This window comes from Panthera leo, chromosome B3 (assembly GCF_018350215.1).
Source record: "Panthera leo isolate Ple1 chromosome B3, P.leo_Ple1_pat1.1, whole genome shotgun sequence".
Classification (NCBI taxonomy): domain Eukaryota; kingdom Metazoa; phylum Chordata; class Mammalia; order Carnivora; family Felidae; genus Panthera; species Panthera leo.
Window position 1 is genome coordinate 145,525,131 of NC_056684.1, and position 20,430 is coordinate 145,545,560.

General features: G+C 64.1%; 3 protein-coding genes across 3 annotated transcripts; 1 reads left to right on the forward strand and 2 right to left on the reverse strand.

Moving 5' to 3' along the window:
- The first annotated feature begins 4,919 nt into the window (after positions 1 to 4,919).
- ZBTB42 (zinc finger and BTB domain containing 42) lies at positions 4,920 to 7,993 on the forward strand. The gene has a single exon (XM_042944456.1). The coding sequence runs from the start codon at positions 4,923 to 4,925 to the stop codon at positions 6,141 to 6,143; it is 1,221 nt and encodes a 406-aa protein (XP_042800390.1). The 5' UTR covers positions 4,920 to 4,922; the 3' UTR covers positions 6,144 to 7,993.
- A 150-nt stretch (positions 7,994 to 8,143) lies between these two features.
- On the reverse strand, positions 8,144 to 11,933 carry LOC122223190. Its single transcript, XM_042944457.1, has 2 exons — positions 10,520 to 11,933; positions 8,144 to 9,711 (listed from the first exon to the last, which is right to left on the reverse strand). The coding sequence occupies exons 1-2, from the start codon at positions 10,619 to 10,621 to the stop codon at positions 9,163 to 9,165; spliced, it is 651 nt and encodes a 216-aa protein (XP_042800391.1). The 5' UTR covers positions 10,622 to 11,933; the 3' UTR covers positions 8,144 to 9,162.
- A 7,329-nt stretch (positions 11,934 to 19,262) lies between these two features.
- On the reverse strand, positions 19,263 to 20,071 carry LOC122221471 (actin-related protein 2/3 complex subunit 3). Its single transcript, XM_042940729.1, has one exon. It carries the CDS (start codon positions 20,045 to 20,047, stop codon positions 19,511 to 19,513), a length of 537 nt encoding a protein of 178 aa, XP_042796663.1. The 5' UTR covers positions 20,048 to 20,071; the 3' UTR covers positions 19,263 to 19,510.
- Between the last annotated feature and the right edge of the window lie 359 nt (positions 20,072 to 20,430).

Below are 20,430 nucleotides of genomic sequence, written 5' to 3' on the forward strand. Positions count from 1 at the left end.
GCCTGGGAGGTTTTACCTGGGTCAGAGGCAGGTGCAGCCCAGCCGAACGTCCAGCAAAGCGTCTACACCCAAAACGGGGGGCTCCTGCCGGACTTCTTGGGGCTGAGGCAGAGACTTATACTCCTCAGGGAAGGACTGTCCCTGATCAGGGGATACTCGAACCTCGGGGAGATGACTGCCGGACCCTGGCCTCTCCCCGCTGCCCCTGTGCCCCTCTCCCCAACCCAGCCCAGCACTCCGGCTCTCACTGAAAACCCCCAGGTGGGGCCTTGCCTCCAGGGGGCCGAGTGAGAGGCCTGGACCAGTCTTCCATGCTTCTGGGACCCTGGGACCCGACAGCTGTCCTGAGGGTCACCCCCGGATGTCCCCCGTCTGTCCATCCCGTACCTTGCAAACCTTCCCTCTGGGCCCCTGGGCCCCTCTGGGACTGTGCCACCTGCCCACTGCTCTCCCAGGAAGGGGGTCCGCGCCCACCCCCATCTTGGGCTGGCAGTGCTACGGAGAAGGCCGAGGACAAGAAGAGAGCGGGGTGGGTGGGGTCAGGCAGCCCCTGGGGGTCTGGGAGGGCGCCCTCTCGTGGAAGATGTGGTGGCTCCCCAAGCCTGTCTGGAGCCCGATGGCCATTTGAGTAAAGGCGTCTCGGCCGGGAGGCTGCGTCCCGGTGGTCCAAAAGCCGCTGCCGTATTGGCCCCCGGCCCATCTCCAGGAGGCCTCCCTCCCTGCTCTGCACGGAGCTCTGGGGCCCGCCGAGGGCCCGAGACCTGTGTGAGCCCCAAGCAAGCCCCACTCGGGCAGCACCCAGTCCCGGCTGCAGGCGGGGCCCTCCCCCGGAGGAAGGCGGAGCTGCTGCCCCCAAGAAGCCCCCTGTGCGGCCCAGTTAGATGAAGACCCAGTCCTGTCAGCCAGCCCTGGCCCGTGCTGGGGCCCCTGGGGAGCCCCTCGCCAGATGTTCCCCACAAAAACTGCTGTGGCAGCCCCGAGGACGAGGACGGTGGCTGCCTGCCGCCTTCGGAGCTCAGGGGCCTCGGGCCCCGTCACCTTCTGCTGCCGCCAGCCATCCGGCAGGACTCGCGCCCCGGCTGCCCGGTCTCAGCAGCAGCTGTAGGGCGGGGCCTGAGGGTGGCTCCCAGGCCAGGTGGCCGCCCGGCCAGCTGCATCCAGGGGTCTCCGCCTGCCGTGGCCTCCTGTCATCCCTGTGCACGAGACGTCTCCTCTCCAGGCTGGAGAGGGGATCCGAGGGCTGGGGTGGCCAGCGGGGGCAGCCTCTCCTGGGAGTGGGGGGTGGGACAGGAGGACCTGAGTCAGACCTTCCCACCCAAGAGGTACGGGGGAGGGGGCCTGCGCTCCCTCACAGAGGGGACACCCCGTCTTCCGTGGCTCATCCCTACCTGGGCTGGCCTCCCCGGCTCCCATAGGCAGTGTCCCAACCTGCTTCGGCCTCTCTCTACACCCACAGCCTCTGTCAGGGCCCCAAGGAGCGCTTTGTCCCTACAGCCTGGCAGGGCAGGGCAGGGCACCCTGCCGGCCCCGGGGCCTCCCTCGGGCCTGGCTGGGGAGCTGTCCGCAGCAGGACGGCCAGCCCTGCCTCCGTGGCCTCAGGGGCCAGACCTGGGGAAGCAACGCGGGACAGGTAGGCGCCACGGAGCACTCGGGATTCGGTTGGACATTCCTCAAAGCCACCGCATGCGTTCAAGAGACATTTACTGAACCCCCTGTGTCGGGCCCAGCCAACTTCCTGGCCTCGTGAGGTAGTGTGGTCACATGACATGGGGAGCACTCTGGAAAAGGCTAAGGCCCAGAAAGGAGAAGATGGCCTGGGGGAGCTCTTAGCCGGGGTGCTCAGGGGAGACCACTCTAGAGGGGGGGGGGGAGGGGCGGGGGTTAGGCAGAGACAAGTGGGGGAGGAGCTGGGGAAGAAGGGCTCTGGGAGGGGAGGTCTTGCTGTGGGCCTGGCGGGTAGGTGAGACTCCACACTGCAGATGACAGTGTTAAGGCTCAAGGAGGTGAATGGCTGTGCCCGAGGTTGGCGGGGGGCAGGCGGTAGGCTGTAAGCCCAAGACCCCAGGGGCAGTCCTGTCCGGGTTCTCTCTGACCTGCCTTGAATTCCCTTCCTCCTGGGGGGGCCTGGGCTGGGGGTGCCAGGAGGAGGGGGGCGTGCTTGAGGAGGGGCCCCCAGAGTGGATGGAGCTTGGGAGCCAGGGGCAGTCTCCGTGGCTGAGTACAGGGTGAGCTCAGGGTTCCAAGGTTTCCAAGGGTTCCAAAGGGTTGCAAGGGTTCCAAACCTTGCCCGGTTTGGGGAATAAAAATAAAAATCCAGTCAGATTTGAGTTGCAAATGAATAAGGAATAAGTGTTTAGTATAGAAATGTGGCTCCTGGGTGGCTCAGTCGGTTGAGCGTCCGACTTCGGCTCAGGTCATGATCTCACGGTTCGTGGGTTTGAGCCCCACATCATCGGGCTCTGTGCTGACAGCTCGGGGCCCGGAGCCTGCTGTGGATTCTGTGTCTCCCTCTGTCAAGGCCGCTTCCCCGCTCATGCTCTCTCTCTGTCTCAAAAATAAATAACACATTAAATTTTTTTAAAAATAAATAAAAATGTGGCTTTCCTGGGGCGCCTGGGTAGGTTAAGCGTCTGACTCTTGATCTCAGCTCAGGTCATGATCTCACAGTTTGTGAGTTCCAGCCCCGAGTTGGGCTCAGCACTGATGGCACACAGCCTGCTTGGGTTCTCTCTCTCCTTCTCTCTGCCCCTCCCCTGCTTGCGTGTCTCTCTCAACTTAAAAATAAATAAACTTGAAAAAAAAATGTGGCCTTCCTTCCCACAGGCTTTAGATACCAGCTGTGCTGGCCTAGTCCTCAGGTCTCCAACCTAAGGACTTGAATAGGACCCCCCTGGGGGCTACTCACTCGCATCTCACAGGCCTCTGGCGACTGGCGCTGGAGGTCCCTTCCTTTGTAGTCCAGCCCCTCCCCAGCAGCCCGCCGCCCCCCCCCCCCACCCCATCAGGCCCCTGGTTGAGACTCCTCCTCCCCAGCCCCACCTCCACTCCTGGGCAGCCGGGCAGTGCCGGTGGGAATTCAGGAGACTGTTCGGTTCAAATCCTGGTTCAGGGACTTAATGCCTGCTGTGTGGCCCTGGGCCCCTTACCTAAAAACCTCCCCCATCAAGCGGGTGTAATAATATGAGTGCCCAAGTAACGGGTTCCTGTGAAGGTGAGCCAAGCAGTGGTCAGTGCCTCAACCCTGCTCAATTAAGGACAGCCCCTTTAGACCATTGCCCCAGGGAGACTCCCAGCCAACAGTACCCCCACCCCCGCCCCTGGGGCCCCAACTGCTCCAAAATCATCGCTTTCTATTTCTTTTTAACTTATTTTTAATTTGTATTTATTTTTGAGACAGAGCGCGTGCATGGGGGAGGAGGAGGGGCAGAGAGCGAGGGAGACACAGAATCCCAAGCAGGCTCCAGGCTCCTAGCAGACAGCTCTAACGCGGGGCTCGAACTCACAAGTTGTGAGATCATGACCTGAGCCAAAGTCGGAGGCTTTAACCCACCAAGCCTCCCAGGCGCCCGCATCGCTCTGTTGCACTCAGGCTACTTCCGTCTCCCAGCAGCCCCTCCGGCTCTTGCACCGGGCCCCCAGGATGCCAACTCCTCCCCTCCACAGGGTCTCCCCGTCCCTAAACACTTTTCCTCTGGACTCTGGGGCGCCTGGGCCTCCCTCTCTCCGACGAGGCGTTTGTGGCCCTATCCACCGTGTCTGCGGAGGCGCGCCCTGTCCGTGAGGCTCTGGGACACCCAGCTCGGGACTCCGGGCCCCCAGCACGGGTTGTACCGAGCTCCGCTGAGCGGGTGGGACCCCCCCGCCTCCCCCCGCCCACCCCCGTCTCCCCCCGCCCACCCCCCCCCCCCGTCCCAGACTCCGCGGTCAACAAGGTTCTGCTTGAGTGTTTGGAAGAGGGTACCAGCCAAATTCACTGCAACCTCAGAAAGAGGCTTTCCACGAAGAAGGGGTGTCATCTTTTCAAAATTTACGACCCCCTCCGCGTGTCCCCTGCTTCGTCCCAGGGCCAGCGCCCCGCGAGGTGCGCCCTCGGGTGACAGCCCCACGCGGGGCCGGAGGGGATCCGGTCTTCGGAAGGGGTTCCTCAGCCGAGGGGCGCAGTGGGGACCCCACCGTGGGGGGGGGGGAGAGGATTGGGGACACGGAGGCGTAGGCGGCAAATATCGCGAGAGAGCCCCCTCCCCCGCCGCGCCCCTCATCCCCTCCCACCCCGGTGCCCCAGCTGGCGGCGCGCCGGGGGCCCGGCTGGGCGAGGCGGGGCGGGCCGGGAAGGGGCGGCGAGGGTGACCTCAGCGGTTCCGCCGCTCCGGGAAGTCGCCTCGGCCCGCCCCCTCCAGCCCCCGCCCCGAGTTTCGCTCTCTCCGGGGCGGGGCGACGGCGGCCGCTGCCTGGCCGGCCAAGTTGGAGCGCGCCCCGCCCGGCGCCCTCCCCGCCGGGGCACGCCGCCCGGAGCCCCGCGCACCGGGGCCGCACCGGGGAGGGCGCGCGGCGCGGGCGGCGGCCGGAGAGCGGCGCGGGGCGGCGGAGGTGAGCGCGGGGGGCGGGCGCCGGCTCCGCCCGCCCCGCCCGCCGGCCCGCTCCCCACGGCCGCGCTGCCATAAATGGGGCCCGCGGCGGCGGCGGCGGCGGCGGCGGCGGCGGCGGAGGGCCGGGCGGCGGGCGGGGACGTGGGCGTCGGGGGACGCGGCGCCCCGCGGAGAAGTTCGGGGGCGGCCCGGCCGGGACGCGCGCAGGTTCGCGCCCCGAGACCCGCCCCGCGGCCGGCGGCTTCTGTTTTACTCGCGGGCGAGCCGGTCCCGCCCGGGGCAGGTGCGGGGGCGCGCGGGGGCGCCCCGTCTGCGCCCACGGAGGCCGGCGGCCGCATGGAGTTCCCGGAGCACGGCGCGCGGCTGCTGGGCCGCCTGCGGCAGCAGCGGGAGCAGGGCTTCCTGTGCGACTGCACCGTGCTGGTGGGCGCCGCGCGCTTCCCGGCCCACCGCGCCGTGCTGGCCGCCTGCAGCGTCTACTTCCATCTCTTCTACAGGGACCGGCCCGCGGGCGGCCGCGACGCCGTGCGGCTCAACGGCGACGTGGTCACGGCGCCCGCCTTCGGCCGCCTGCTGGACTTCATGTACGGGGGCCGCCTGGACCTGCGCAGCCTGCCGGTGGAGGACGTGCTGGCCGCCGCCAGCTACCTGCACATGTACGACGTCGTCAAGGTCTGCAAGGGCAGGCTGAGGGACAGGGGCCGCGCGCTGCCCCGGGGGCCCCCCGCCGCCCGGGCAGAGCCGCTCGGGCCGCCGCCGCGCACCCAGCCCGCCCGGGCCCCGGAGAAGGCCGGGCCGCCCCGCTCCGGGCTCCGCGCGCCCCCCCCGCGAGCCCCGGGGCCCCCTCCCTGGCAGGCCCCAGGAGACGCCGAGCGGGCCCTGGACCTGTCGCTGAAGCCGGGCCGCAGGCGGGAGCCAGCGCACGCACCGCGTGTCCTTCACACAGCCCCCCGCGTCCAGACGCAACAAGGCGCGCAGCCACCAGTGCGGGACTCGCGGGACTCGCCGTCGGAACGGGACGGCGGCGCCCACGGCCCCCCGCAGCCACCCTGCGCCCCTGCAGCCGAGCCGTCGGCGGGAGGCCGGGAGCCGGAGCCGGAGCCGGAGCCGGAGCCGGACGCGGAGCTGGGGGCCCGCGGGGACGAGCTGGGCCCCGGCGCGCGCCCGTGCGTGTGCCCGCTGTGCGGCAAGCTGTTCCCCGGGGCCCACGTGCTGCAGCTGCACCTGAGCGCCCACTTCCGGGAGCGGGACGGCGGCCGGGCGCGCCTCTCGCCCGACGGCACGGTGCCCACCTGCCCGCTCTGCGGGAAGACCTTCTCGTGCACGTACACGCTGAAGAGGCACGAGCGGACCCACTCGGGCGAGAAGCCCTACACGTGCGCGCAGTGCGGCAAGAGCTTCCAGTACTCGCACAACCTGAGCCGCCACGCGGTGGTGCACACGCGCGAGAAGCCGCACGCCTGCCGCTGGTGCGAGCGCCGCTTCACGCAGTCGGGGGACCTCTACCGCCACGTCCGAAAATTCCACTGTGGGCTGGTCAAGTCCCTGCTGGTGTGACTCGTGTTTGTGCGGCGCGAGGGGGTGGGGGTGGGCTGGAAAAGGGAGGGGAGGGACCTCCCGGCTGGGACACTGGGATGGAGCTGCGACGGGGTTGGGGGGAGCCCCGGGGGTCAGAGCTCCCCGCGGTGGAAGACCACTGCTGCCCCTGGCGGGGACCTCAGACTGGGGGTGACTCAGGGTGGCTTGGGCAGCCCTCTTCCACGCCCGGCCCCTGCTCCCTTCCTCCGACTCCCGTCTGCCCCCAGCCCGTGCCCTGATCTTAAACACTGTCTTGCCCTCCTTTCCCCTCCAGCCAGTGTCTCCTTTGCCCCGACCTCCGGCCCAGGCTCCTTGGCTCCAGGAGGCACGTGTGTCCCCCTCCAAGGGCTTTCCTGACACCCGCACTGGCGCGCTGGCAGAGCGTGTCCCAAAGCGCGTCAGAAGCTGTCAGCGTGTCCCAAAAAGGGCACTTGGACGGAACAGGCCGCCCCGGCGGGTGGCAGTGGGAGCTTCTTCGGGAGGCCCCGGGCACAGGGAGCGCGGGCAGGGGAAATCAGGGTTCTGCAGAACCTGCCAGAAGCTGAGTGGCTCCGGGGTTCCAGGTGCCGGGGTGGGAGGTGGGTCCCCCAGAGCTCGTGATCCCGACCACACGGGAACTCCGGCGGAGGGAGGGAATCGGAACTTGGAAAGGATTCTCTTTAGACGCAGAAGGAGCCTCCCTGAGGCTGCCAGCTGTCTTCCCGTGGGCGATGGGCCGTGCTCTTCCCTGCCTGAGCACAGGGTCCAGGGTGCCTCTGCGCATCCCTCGGGTGGGGCCGGGAAGGGCCTGGGAAGGGAGCCGCCCACCGGCGTGGCCGCAGGTTGCCCCCGGGCTGCTGTGGGCCTCGCCCTGAGGTCACTGCCTGCTCAGGGTCTCCCTGGAGCTGCCGGTCATTTCCAGAGCCGTGATCTGGGGGCCCGAAGCTGCTCTCTCTGATCGGGGGCAATGTTTGCAGGCCTTCCGTTCCCTCCAGTGGGGCCTGGGCGAAAGTTCCATCGGACAGAGAGGGCACGGGGTGGGGGGGCAAGCCCCTGATGGGCTGGGGTCACAGCCCCCACTGTCGTCCACGGCTCCTAGAATGGGCAGACCTCTGAGTGTGCGTTTGGAGGGGTCACCACCCCGCCTAGCCCGCCTACTCACTCAGCAAATCTTGCTGCCGGAATGTCCTCGCTGACGGCAAGGAGAGAGGCCAGAGGGAGGCCTGCCACAGCTCCCGGGGGCCCTGCAGGTGGCAGACCCCCGGGACTCCAGGTTCCCACTGACTGGAGGCACTGAGGACAGAGTCCAGCCAAGTTTAAGTTATTCTCCCGTCTCCTGGCAACACTTGATGTCCTATTTATTCATCTGTCTGGTCTGGAGTGACATGACCGGTGACCTTCACAGCAGGTGGACCGAAGGGGCCGTCTCCCCCCACAGGCTCCCGGCTCTCCTGGTGTGTGTGCCGCCCACCGTGCGGTGCGGGGGGGCCCCCTCCCCATTGGTGCTTGGGGTTCAGAGGCCCTGGACTGGCTGCAGACTGAGAGAGAGCTGGGGGAAGGGGAAGGGGACCCCCTGCTTGTGGGTATCCCGGAAGGGCTGGTGGTACCTCACACTCAATGTCCTGTACCGAGTCAGGGTTCCGTGTGTGTGTGTGTGTGTGTGTGTGTGTGTCTGTGTCCCCAAGCCACGCCCACAGCCCAGTGGGCAGCAGGGAGAATGGGTTCTCCCCAGGGGTTTCCACGGGGAAGAAACTGACTTTCCTCCCCTGAGTTCTCAACACTGGATTCATCGTCTTCTGCAAACAGTTACTGTGAAGTTAATGTAAAGAGAGGTGGTGAGTTTATTTGTTAACCAACGCGGTTCCGACGAAATCTCTATATATTTAACGCCCTGATTGTGCGGGAACGTGTATTAGAGGCGCGAGCAGGTGCACTTCGAGGGGAGCCTGCCGGGTGGGGTCCTCGCAGGCTGGTCCAGCCTCCTCCTCACGGCCTCGTGCTGCTCTGCCCCTGGGGTGACGGCTCCCGGTGACCCAGAGGACAGTTGTTTGTGCTTAGCGTTTGGCGGGAGGTTTCCTTTGCAGGCACCCGCCTGCCACGACAGTCTGGAAACCGGCGCTGTCTTCCTGTGTTCACATGATCGTCTTGATGATGACCGTGGTAATAAAGTCCGCCCCAGGCGGAGATGGGCAGGATTATTCCTGGGGACCGGGGTGTGCGCGTCTCCGGGTGTGTGTGTGAGGTGTGGGCGCTGCTGGTCTGGGTGGGGGGGGGGGGTAGGGAGGGCCCCGGTGGGCAGCGGCCACTCTGGGGGGCCCTGTCTCAGGTGGCATCACCTGCTGTGCCCCGTGGGGGGCGTGGGCCAGGGCAGGGCTGTGGATGGGTCGCCTCCACTGCTCTGAGTGAGGGGAACAGGATGCAGCCTGGGACCCGGTCAGAGGCCTCAAACTTCTTCGGGGGGAGGGGGTGTCAAAGGGGGCCCCTGCTGGGCAGCCACAGGCCCTGGAGCTTGGATCTGAAGCTCCTCCCGACGCTCTGGTCTTGGGTCTTCCCGTCCACCCGCCTTTCAGAGGCCACCCCAACTCCCGTGTGCCCCCCCACATGCCCTTTGCCCTCTGTCCTCCCACCGTAACTCGGGTGCCTCCCACCTCCCTCAGGGTGGGGCTGGGCCCTCAGAGGCCTGGATCTGGGCAGTGCTGGTGGGCCTGGCCCCAGGGGTGGAGGGGGCTGGGGGAGCTCTGGAGCCCTGAGCCAGATCAGAGCTGGCAGGTGGGCTCGGGTGGGTGCCCCAGCCCTTGCCCGGCCCTCGCGTGGGAGCAGGAAGCTGGAGGCTCTCAGCACGTCCCTGGGCCCGGGGCAGAGGAGCACACGGCCTCACGTGCGGGCCAAGCCTCGCTCTGGCCAAAGTGTCCTTCAGGAAGAGCGGAAGCAGACAGACCCAGGGGCAGGGCAGGGACCAAGGGGTCCCCAGAGGTGGTGCTCAGCTGAGCTGGTGCTGAAAAGCCTGCTGTGTTTGTGGCTAGACTTTGAGGCCCGGCCCGCCCCGGTCCCAACCGCAGCTGGTCGCCTCTCGGAGGTGGTGCCTGGTGCCTCCCCTCCCCCATGCAGCCTGCCTCCCACTGAGCCTTCCTCCTGGACCGGAGCCACTGTCCTGCAGGGGGACCCTGTCATGTTCCCAGTTGGGCCCGTGACTCAGCGGCCCTCTCAGCACCAGGGAGGAGGCTGTTGCCATGCTAACCAGGCAGGGGAGGAGGGTGGGGGAGGGGCCGACCAGGGCCCAGGCTTCCAGGGTCCTTCCCGCCGGCCCAGCGCTGCCAAGCTGTGTCCACACCCAGCCCGCTGCCCGGTCTGTCACCCAGGCTGCCAGCTCCGTTCCTCGCAGGCTGGAGCCACCCGGCCTGACCCACTGGCTGGATGGTAAACCGAGGCACGTGGAAGGGTCTGGCGCCTCCACCTCCAGCTCCTCCTCCATCGTCACCTCCAGCAGATCCCCACAGAAACGGACCCCTGAAGTCTGGACCAACTTCCAAGCGGAGGGCGCAGTGCTGGCCATCTGCACGCTGGCGACCTGTAGCAGACGGGGGCGAGCTCCGGTCCCTGTCCCTCCTTTCCCTGCAGCCCTCACTTCCAGGCTGTTCCCCGGGTCCCGCCGCACCCCCTCTGTCCGTACTTGGGGCAGAACGGGTCTGTGCATCTCCCGACCACCCCACCTGACCTCCCCCACGGCAGCAGGGAAGGCAGCCCTCTGCCTGTCAGAGTCCTTCCGGGCAGGGCCACCGGCCCTCATCCTTGTCCCCAGGGCTCTTCTGCCCGGCTGCTCAGTGCACAATGGGAACAAGGGCGGGGCGCACAGCTTTGGAGGGGAAAAGGGGGTCAGGCCCGGCAGGCGCACGGACAGCGGCCACCAAGTGCGGGCCGCCTCCCTGGGGCGGTGCCCAGGTCAGAAGGCACCCAGGACAGAGGGCACCGCAGAGCCGGCCGAGCTGTGCCGGGTTGCAGGTGACAGCAGTTTGCAGTTTAGGACCGGCGCTGTGGGCCCCGAGCCTTGTCACGGAGCCACCCGCCCCCGGCCCTCACTCTCCCTGCTGCGTGCCCCTGCAGCTGTCCCTGGCGGAGCCCCCAGGCCGTGGGAGGAGGATGGGGACAGCCGTCTGGGGCCTGGGGCGGCTCCAGGCTGCGGGCCTGGTTGCTGATCTGCTCCGGGCCCGAGGCGGGCAGGCGGGCAGGAGGCAGCTCCGGGAGCAGACCAGCCGAGCTCACGGCGCCCAGGCGCCCACCCAGCCCAGCCCCAGCCTTGCTGGCAGCTGGCCCTGCAGAGACGTCAGTGGATCTGGGGCATCCCCGGAAATCTCGGGGGGGGGGGGGCAGGGACTCACCTCCCTGATCGGGACCAGATGACGTTTCCAGCAATTTGAACAAAAGCCTGTGTGCAGAGACCCAGCCGTGCCTTCCTGTCGCTGGCTTGTCCGCCGCTGCATGGCGAGCTCAGGCCACCCGAACACAGCAGTGCTCACCCGGCGGTTCCGAGGGCACTCATTTATCTCCTCGGAGTTCTGGGGGCTGGAAGTGTGAGATCAGCTGTCACAGGGCCGGTGGCTCTCGAGGCCTCTGCCCTGGGCGTGTAGGTGCGTCCTCTCCCCGTGCCCTCACGAGGCCACCCCTCTGTGCGTGCCTGTGTCCTGATGGCCTCTTCGAAGGGCATCGGTACAATTGCTCTGGGGTCACCCCGGGAACCTCGTTGTAACCTGAACGCCTTTGTAAAGAGCCCATTTCCAAATACCGCCACCTTCTGAGGGGCCAGGCGTTCGGGTTTTTGGAGAGGCATTTTGGAGCGACGCGATTCAACCCCTAGCCAGCAGTGTTCCAGAAGAGTGCGGAGGCCCCGTCTGAGCGAGCCGCTGCCGTGCTCCCGTAGGTTTGCCGAGGTCCCATTCTGTCCTCCGATGTGCCGGGCACCCCATGGGCTCTGACCCCACCCTGCCCACGGGCCGTGGGGCACAGCTGCCTGCCTCTGCTCGGCGTTCAGGGCCTCAGCTCGGGGAGGACCCCGCCCTGCCCACAGCCTCCACACCTGAGCCTCACCCCGCGCCGGCTGCGGCCCAGGGCTCGGCCCCTCGGCCGCAGCCGGCTGTCCTCCAGACTCTGTCCCCTGCAGAGTGTCGGGTACACCCAGTTTCTTCCATCTGCCCCCCAGCCGGGGCCAGGAAGGGAGGCGGGGGCGTCTGTGCCCCCGCCCCGCCTCTCCCAAGACCCCACCCTCTCTCTGCTGGGCTCCGCACCCGAGGTCCCTGTGTTCACAGGGGGCTCTAGCTCCACACGCCGCTCCGTCTCCGCGGCCCGTCTCCGAGGCCAAGGCTTTCGGCGTCCAACGGCCTGTGGCCAAACGCATCCAGCACCCTTCGCTGCGCTCGGCGGCCTCTTCCCCTGCCCCCGCGCCCCGACTTGCCCAACAGCAGCGCCCCCTCTGGAACCTCGAGTCCAGATCCCCCAGCACAGCACCAGCCGCGTCCCCGTCCGACCAAGCAGCTTCTGCGACACGGAACACTGCCGTGGCCACCTCCTCACCGTCTGCCCCCCGCCTTCCTTCAGCTCCCCGGTCCTCACCGGGAGCCTCTGCCTGTCTCCTTCTGTCCTGGTCCTTGGCAGGCCCAGATGCACGCAGCCCTCCCCTCACTGCACAGCCCGCAGAGGGGAGGCTCAGGAGGGCTGCTGACCCCGTTCCGACAGCGTCCTGAACGGGCTGCAGGGGGGCCTGGGGGGCTCAGTCGGTTGAGCGTCCGACTCTTCAACTCGGCTCAGGTCATGATCTCACGGGTCGTGGGGTCGAGCCCCACGTGGGGCTCTGTGAGCCTGCTTGGGATTCTGTCTCTCACTCTCTGCCCCTCCGCCACCCATGTTCTCTCTCTCTCCCTCTCTCAAAATAAATAAATTAACATTAAAAAAAAAAAAAAAAAGGGACTGCAGAACCAGTGGCTCCCAGGGGCCAGTGAGGCCCGGCTTGGCTGGGCCAAGCCCCCACCACAGAGGACGAGACATTCTGGACAAGAGCATCCGCGTTTCAGAAGACGACTTGAAGGCGCCGGGGGGCGAGGCAGGCGGCAGCACGCGGACAGGTGTCCACACGAGAAGCGCCCGGTGCGGCCGGGAGGTGTGTGCGGCAGCGGGCCGGGCGGACATTTCTCGAAAGAACTTAGCACGTTCGCGGAAGGGTGCTCAGCGCCACTCATCACGGGGCGGGGGTGTCGATGAAAACCACAGCGAGATCCCAGAACGCCTGTCCGCAGCCCGAAGGCGACACCAGCCCCGGGGAGGCGGGGGGCGGGGGGACAGCCGGCCCCTCGGCAGGGGAGGGCCAGCCCCTCAGGAGGTCAGCCGTGCACCTGCCACTTGACCCGGCGCTTCTGCCTTGGGGACCATCCAGCGGGAATGAAACACGTGTCCCCCAGAGGGACCTTCCTCAAGTGTTCGCAGCACCAAAGGCCAGAAGCCACCCGAAAGCCCATCCCCCACAGACCGGGCAGACCACTTGCACGGTCCTCTCCCCGAGGGACAGCTCGTAGCAATGAGGAGGGGTGGCTGGCAGGCCACCACGGCGTGGGCCAGTGTCCCTGTTCTGAGGGAGAGAAGGCGGGCAGGAAGGGCGCCTGCCCTACAGTCTCCTTGGCGTGAGTTTCTAGAGCAAAGTCACGTCCAGCAGAGCAGTCAGACTTTAGCCTCCGTGGGGGGGACGAGCATCGGCCGGGGGCACCTGCGAGCTTTTCTGGGGTGATGGGCCGTTCTTGAGTTTTACAGGGCGGAGTGCTATGTAGCTGTCAGAGTGGGGAAGATTTACAGTGAAGACTGGCGCATTCTGAAGCATGCACGTTTAAAAAAATGATAAAAATAGTTGCGAAAGGGCAAGAACAGAGGCGTAGAAGCAGCTAGAAAGCGGGAAGAGGGCAGCTGTTGAGACGGATGACACAGGCAGGGGGATTACTGTACCTCAAACACTTGCATGCGCGAGGCGCCCCGGGGGCTCGGCTCGTTAAGGCTCCGACTTCAGCTCAAGTCACGATCTCAGGGTTCATGGGTTCAAGCCCTGCATCGGTCTGTGTGCTGACGGCTCAGAGCCCGGAGCCTGCTTCGGATTCTGTGTGTGTGTGTGTGTGTGTGTGTGTGTGTGTCTCTCTGCCCCCTCCCTGCTCACGCTCTGTCTCTGTCTCTGTCTCTCAAAAAATAAATACTCTCTTAAAAAACTTGCCTTAACAAAATGCTTAGAAACACTAGGGGCGCCTGGGTGGCCCAGTCGGTTAAGTGTCCGACTTCAGCTCAGGTCATGATCGCATGGTTCCCGGGTTCAAGCCCCCCCGTGGGGCTCTGTGCCGACGGCTCGGAGTCTGGAGCCTGCCTCGGATTCTGTGCCTCCCTCTCTCCGTCCCTCCCCAACTCATGCCCTTGTCCTTCTCTCAAAAATAAACATTTAAAAAAGTTCAAACCAAACCAAATGCTTAGAGACACCGTTTGGCATCAGACTGGCGATGACGACGGCTCCGTCACCTTGGTCCCTGGTGGGGCTGCGGGGCAGGGGCGCTGTGACAGACGCCTGGCAGGCGCGAAGTCGGCTAACACCTGATTCCGGGCCGAGTTCGGAGCTGCTGCCCACATCACGGCGACGCGAGCGCTTCGACCCCGGAGTTCTGGGGATCTGTCTTCAGATAAGCTCGGACGTGTGCAGAACGGCGTGCGAGGCCGGGTGGCGGAGCCCTGTTCCACCCGGCCGGGCATCGCCGAAGGCTGGAGCACCGTCGGCAGGGGACCCGCCAAGCCGCGGTATTAAACGGGACACCACGGCCGCAAAGGTGCCTGCGTGGCACCGCACGGCCTCCAGAAGCCCCCACCGAGTGGGAGTCACAGAGCACACGGGTGGCAGCGTGCCACCCTCCCGCCACGGAGAGCGGAACTTGTAAGCACGTGAACATGCGTTTGCACAGTTAACAAGATATTCTTGGAAAGATGTTGAAGAGAATAATCGGTAACTCGGGAATTCTGGTCCCTCATGGGGAGGGGACTTGGTCCCTGCAGGACGGGGAGAAGTGGGGAGACCTGGCTTTATTTTGGATCGGGTTACTGGGCATTAGTTGCCAACCTACGTGAATTAGGTTCCACCTGAAACCCCGCCCTTTACCCCTCACCCCTCCCTCCTCTGCTCCTGCTCAGGGACGGCTTAATTCTGTGTGCGGGTTCCTTCCTTCCTTCCCTAAGTGTTGCGTTTTCATCTTCATTCTGGCATTAAAACGGACACAGTGGACCTGCTCCCTCTGGCTCGGGCCCCCTCCCACCCCGTTTGTCCCTGCCTTTGGGCTCCCACTAGGACTCGTTTCTTGGGGATTCTCCAATGTTCCCGTAAATGCGGATATTCTTTGTCCCCAGTGTCACCCAAAAAAGCTGCTGCACCATTCTGCAGCAGGGTAGCTGCTCATTCCTGCCTTTTCGGTTTGGGTTTTTTTCCTTTACTATTTTTGCTTATTCGTGTTTCAGGTGAACTCTAGAACCGGTTCCTCTAGTTCAGAGGGAAAAGCTGTTTACTCCGCAATCCCCGCCAATACAGCCCCTTCCCCACGACTCCCCCCACACCGCTCGCGAAACCAGCCACCTCCACGCTGCCTTCCCGTCACGTGGCCTCCGTCTCAACAGCATCTTGCTCCGCTAACCACTCCCCGCTTCACTCGCTGCTCTCCCAGGTCCTTTCTACCCCACTGGCTTCGTCCACCTCCGTCTCCGCACACGCCGGCACTCGGCCCCCCGCCGGGCTTCTCCACCAGCGCCCGTTCCTTAGGGAGCCTCGCCCTTTCCGTTTCGACAGATGCCATCTCCTGTTGGTGCCCCCTGAGCGGGCATTGCCTGCCGCCAGCTCCCCTCTGCGTCCAGTCACAGATGCGACGCCTACACACGCCTCCTGAGTGCCTTCCAGGAGCGCGGGATGAAGCCCGGATCCCCCCACAAACCGGTTCTCTCCCAGCTGCCCCCCTTCCAGCAAATGAGAGCCCCGATGAGCTCCTCCTTCAAGCTGGGAGCTCCTTCTTCTTACTCCCCAGGTTCCACAGAAAGTTCTGGGCTCCTGTCTGCACAACCTATCTTGGGCCTGTCCGCCCCCACTGGCAACACCCTAGTCCAAATCACAATCGTGGTCCACGGATACCGCGGCGGTCTTCCGAGGCACCCCCGAGATCAGGTGCGGGTGTGGAATCCCCGCGGGTGTGCGCTCCTCGTCCCGCCCGCAAGGAGATCCTGCCCCTTCTTTCCCTCCGACCTCGCCTCCCAGCACCCTGTCCTGGGCCTTTTCTAAGGTTTGGGGTCACCAGCCGCGGACCCCGTCCCACAGCGCGCTGTGTGCTTTCCTGCCCAGCCTGGTGAGGGGCGGCCGGAGGTCTGGGGCCCCCGCCAGAGGCCCGGGGGCACCGGGGGGTCCGGGGAGTCTGGCGGCCGAGGGTCCGGGGTCCGAGAGGCCGGGACTCCAGCTCCTCGCCCCTCCGGTCCCAGGTTACACGCCTCCTCCTCACTCTATTCCCACCGGCCGCCGGTCTTTGATGCCGCCCGGGGAGGTTCTCGAGGGGACAATCGTCACGCCCCGCCCTCCCCGAGCTGGCGGGTGGCGAGGAGAGCGGCCGAGGGGCGCGGGGCGCAGAGCCACCGACACGGACGGCTCGACCCTCGACCCGCAGCCCCCAGCCCGCCCGGAAGTGGCGGCCGGACCGCGCATGCTCGCCCCGCCTCCCGCGCGCTCCCCCGTCACGTGGGACGGCGCGCCTGCGCTCCCGGAAGGCCCCCGGGAAACGCGAGCCGCGGGGCCTCGGGTTCCGCCCGGCGGCGCCGCGCGGGGCTGAGTCCGCCGACGGGTGCGCTCGCGGAGGACGGGGCGCGCGGGGACGACGCCGGACGCGTGGGCAGGGGGACGGGGACCCCGCGTCGTCCTCGCTGCGCCGGCGGGACCTGGCCGAGGGGCCCCGGGCGCCTGGGGAGAGACGCAGAGCGCGCACCCGCGCGCGGCTACCGGCTGGCCGTGTTCGGGCCTCAGCCCCTGCCGAGCCCTCCGGCTTCTCCCGTGCGGCCGCAGCCCTGCAGACGGGTGGCCGCCGCGGGGCCTGGGCCTTGCTGGCGCTGGGTGGGAGGGCCAGGGGTGCTCAGGGTCCGATCCTCCGCGCTGCCCAAGGCAGCCTGCCTTTCCTGCCGAGCGCCTGCAAACCTCTCGGTGGGGACTCTCCGCGGCCCGGCTGGGCCCGGCTTTGGGAGGACGATCCTGGTCTTGCCCCTGGCCGGGCCCCGGCCGGGCGGGACGACGCGCACGCAGCCGGGTGGCGTGCAGATCAGGTGGAGGAAAGGTTTGGAGCCAGCCGTGGAATGGAGAATTCCCACCCCGTGTGCAGAGGCCGAGATCCGGAGCTCTGCTACCCTGGAGGGCGCTAGTGCAGGTGCCGTCCTCGCCGGACAGCTGGTTTGCTGCAAATCTGGGAGTCCTCAGAGGCTTTCCCCAAGCCTACCTCCGACAGTGCGCCACCTTCCACAGATGACTTCGGAATAAACTCCATCCCCACCCCCGCCTCTGCCTCCAGGCGGTCTGTGTGCCTCTCTTTTCTCCCAGCCTTTGTAAAAGCAAGCTTAATTTACTGCGGAAACTTCCTGAAGTTTAAACGGACGCCACTCATTTGCTTAAAAGCTTTGCTAACCTGGGGCGCCTGAGTGGCCTAGTGGGTTAAACATCCGACTTCGGCTCAGGTCGTGATCTCACAGTTTGTGGGTTCAAGCCCCACGTCAGGACCCTGCTTTAGATTCCGTGTCTCCCTCTCTCTCTCTCTCTCTCTCTGCCCTCCCCCCGCTTGTTCTCTTCTCTCTCTCAAAAATAAATTGGGGGAAAAAAAAAAAAAAGCTTTCTTAACCTTAGCTTGGATGGAGGGATGGTCGGATGAATGGATCACTGCTGTATGAATTGATGCATTTTTGGCTTCAAGTAACAGAAATACTGACAACTGCAGTCATTTGAACCACTGGGGCTTTGTTTTTCTCCCATAACGGGAAGCCTGGAGGCAGGAAGGCTTCTGTGAGTTCAGCAGCCCACAGGTGAACTATCTCTGTAATCCTGTTGGCCTTTTCCTCATGGTCACAGAGGGTTGCCATAGCTCCATGTTCCGGGCGGGAGGAAGGCGGAAAAGGATAGCGACAGAGATGTCTGTCTCTTTTATCATGGAAACAGTTCCCAGATGCTCCCCGGTAGGCTTCTGGCTACGGCACTGGCCAGAACTGTGTCACATGACAATACTCCTGCAGCACAGTTGGGGACTGTTCATAGTAAAAGAGAAGAGAGTGGGGTTAGTGGCTGGGGGGGGGGGGGGGACATCTGTCACCGTGGCTGTCCAGTGTCTTTGATGGCTCCCACATTGTGAGTCCCGTCTTCCTTCCCGCTCAGAATTCGGAGCTCCCCCTTCCCCCGGGGTATGCATCCCCTTGTCCCCTTGCCACTAGGGGCAGATGTCCGACTTGGCGTTTGTGGGTGGGGGGGCTGCTTCCTGCTGCTGCTGGACCCCGCAGTTCTGGCAGTTCTGGGCTCAGTGGAGGCAGCAGATCCCTTACGCAGACCGGCTCTGGCGGTGGGTCCGTGCTCTGTTCTTGGAAGCTTAGCCTGATCCTCAAGCCACCTTACGGCTCCTTCTAAATCCGTACCTGCTTAACAAGTGGGTTCTGGGGCCTGCACCCGTGTCCCCTCAAACGTGATGTTGAAGTCCTAATCCCCAGGACCTGTGAATGTGACTTCATTTGGAAACGGTCTTCACAGACGTAATCAGCTGAGAAGAGGTGATCAGGGTGGGCCTTAATCCAACATGACCCGTGTGTCTGCAGGAAGAGGGACACTTGGATGCAGACACAGGAGGGGAGAGGTGGACTCGAGTGGTGCAGCTGTGAGCCCCGGAGGGCCAGGACTGACGGCCACACCAGCAGCTAGGAGGGTGGCGGGGAGGCTCCGGAGGGAGCACCGTCCTGCCGACTCCTGGATTCCGGACCCGGCCTCCAGAAAGTGAGAGGGGAAACTTCTGCTGTTCTAGGCCCCCCAGTGTGTGGTCTCTAGTTCCGGCAGCCCAGCGAACTCCCGCAGCAACCAAGAACCCAGCGGCCCCTCAAACCACAGTGTCACGGGCAGGAGTGGGGGAAGGGAATGGTGGGGCGGGTGGACGGGTAACCAAGTGCCAGGGGGTGGAGTTTGCTTAGTGATGAGGCTCCCGCACCCTTAACTCCCAGTGATTGGCCCAGAGTTTTCTGCCTGTGCTTTCAAAGGAGCAACAGAACTCCCCTACCTGGCAGCTGCCCTCAGGCACCCTCCCCCCACTGTCCTGCCTACCTGTGCAAAGGGGCGGGGAGGAGGGGAGGCCGGGGGGAGTCCTTGGCCTCACGGGAGCACCGTGTTCACAGCGGGATGGGTGGATTCCACCGCCCAGCCCCCTGGGAGCCAGGTGACGGAGGGCTCCACTCCAAGAAAGAGGGTCTGAAACACCTGTGGGCTGGGAATCCCACCCCCCAGCCTTCCTGGAGGGACCCTCGTCCTTGGTCCCCGGGGGCTGGATTCACCCTCCCTGAGTTGGGCTGCACACTCTCCCCGGGGGGCTTCCCTGTGGGAGGCACGGGTGCTGAGAGGTGCCCAGTGTCGTGGCTTGGAGGGGGAGGGCCTCTCAGAGGAAGACCTGGGTGAGGGGGCGTTTAGGGTGTTTACAGAGGGGCGGGGAGGGCGTGGGGCTCCCGCCGTCAGGTCAGGGGCAGGGGTGCTGATGCTGGCTGAGCGGCAGCTTAGGGGCCTACCCCCATCAGCCCTTCCCGGGCCCTGGGCGGTGGGGGGACCCCAGAAGTGCCTGCACATAGTCACGTTTTTTTGAAAATGTGTAACAGTTGTACAGAAGATAAAACATAAAATATGAGCACATGAAGGTATAGAAATATATGAAAGTGTGATGTGCGTGCACATGTGCATATATGTACACATGTATATACACATACACACGCACATACACACGCGTCGGCCGCCAAAACAGCGCTATAGACTGTGTCTCTGTGCGTGTCTGCGTCCCAATCTCCTTTTCTTTTTTTTTTTTTTTTTTTGTTAGAAATTTCTTTATTATTACCTATTCTTATTAAGCACCAGCTTAATAACACAGAAAATTTCAAATCACCCTTCGACAACCCATTCTTCTCCCCACCACCCTAATTCTTGATAAAGAGCTCTTCAAGTGAAGACATGCTCTCTTCTCTCTTCCGTATAAAACTTTATCAAATAAAGGCAAAGAACTGTGTACATCTTGCTGTAAAATGCTGCCCGTGGCTGTGGGAAGTGTCTGCCCAGGCTCCTTTTACTGTCCAGGTCCTGAAAGACTCTTGTTCATGAACTGTCTCTTCACAAAGCAAGTCCACCACTTGCTAGGTTTATCATTCTGAGGGTCAAAAACTTTCTCACAAAGTCTCAGTCCAGTCTCTTGTCTCAGCTGCTGTAAGTAGGCCCTCATCACCTCATCTTCCTGTTTGTTTGCAGGTTTGGCATAAATTGCATTAAGTGGAAAACCAGGCTCTCCAGGAATGGGAAAATTAGTGATTCCCAGGGTATACATTTCTTTCTCACCTTGGCTTTTGGAATTGCACTTTTGGAGTTTCTTCAGACACTCAGAAATATAGAGAGTTATATATATCAAGGTTCTATCAGCTTCATTCTTAATCTCATAGTTTTTGAAGAAAACATTGGCCTTGAAGTAATAGATGGCTTCATCCACAATATCTGTGTCTTTTGTCTCTCTAGGGGCGGGTCCTTTGAACTGACTTCTGATAGGCAACAGTGCCATGTTTCCAATGAGTTTGGTATCAGGGTCCATGAGAGAAGAGTGGTAAGCCGGCATCTTGGCGGCACCCGGTTTCAAGCTAGACCAGGAGGTTGGGGTTCAATCTCCTTTTCTTTTAAGGACACCAGTCACACTGGGTCAGGGCCCACCCTGATGACCTCATCTCAACTTGATCACCTTTGTGAAGACCCTATTTCCAAGTGAGATCACAGCCTAAGGTGCTGGGGACTAAGGCTTCCACAGTAAAAAAAAAATTAAGTTTCTGTATCTATTTTGAGAGAGAGAGAGAGAGAATGCAAGCGTGGGGGAGGGGGGGCAGAGAGGGAGGGGCCCAGAGAGGGGGAGGGGCAGAGAGAGGGAGAGAATCCCAAGCAGCTTCTGCGCCGTCAGCACAGAGCCCGACCTGGGGCTGGATTCCACGAGCGGCAAGATCGGGACCT

Excerpts from the sequence above, each read along its gene's own strand:
- LOC122223190 (XM_042944457.1), bottom strand. The coding sequence starts at position 10,621 with ATGCAGCGGCGGACAAGCCAGCGACAGGAAGGCACGGCTGGGTCTCTG. Across the intron at positions 9,712-10,519 it reads ATCTGGTCCCGATCAGGGAG|GTCGCCAGCGTGCAGATGGC; the intron begins GTGAGTCCCTGC and ends CGTCTGCTACAG.
- ZBTB42 (XM_042944456.1), top strand. The coding sequence starts at position 4,923 with ATGGAGTTCCCGGAGCACGGCGCGCGGCTGCTGGGCCGCCTGCGGCAG.
- LOC122221471 (XM_042940729.1), bottom strand. The coding sequence starts at position 20,047 with ATGCCGGCTTACCACTCTTCTCTCATGGACCCTGATACCAAACTCATT.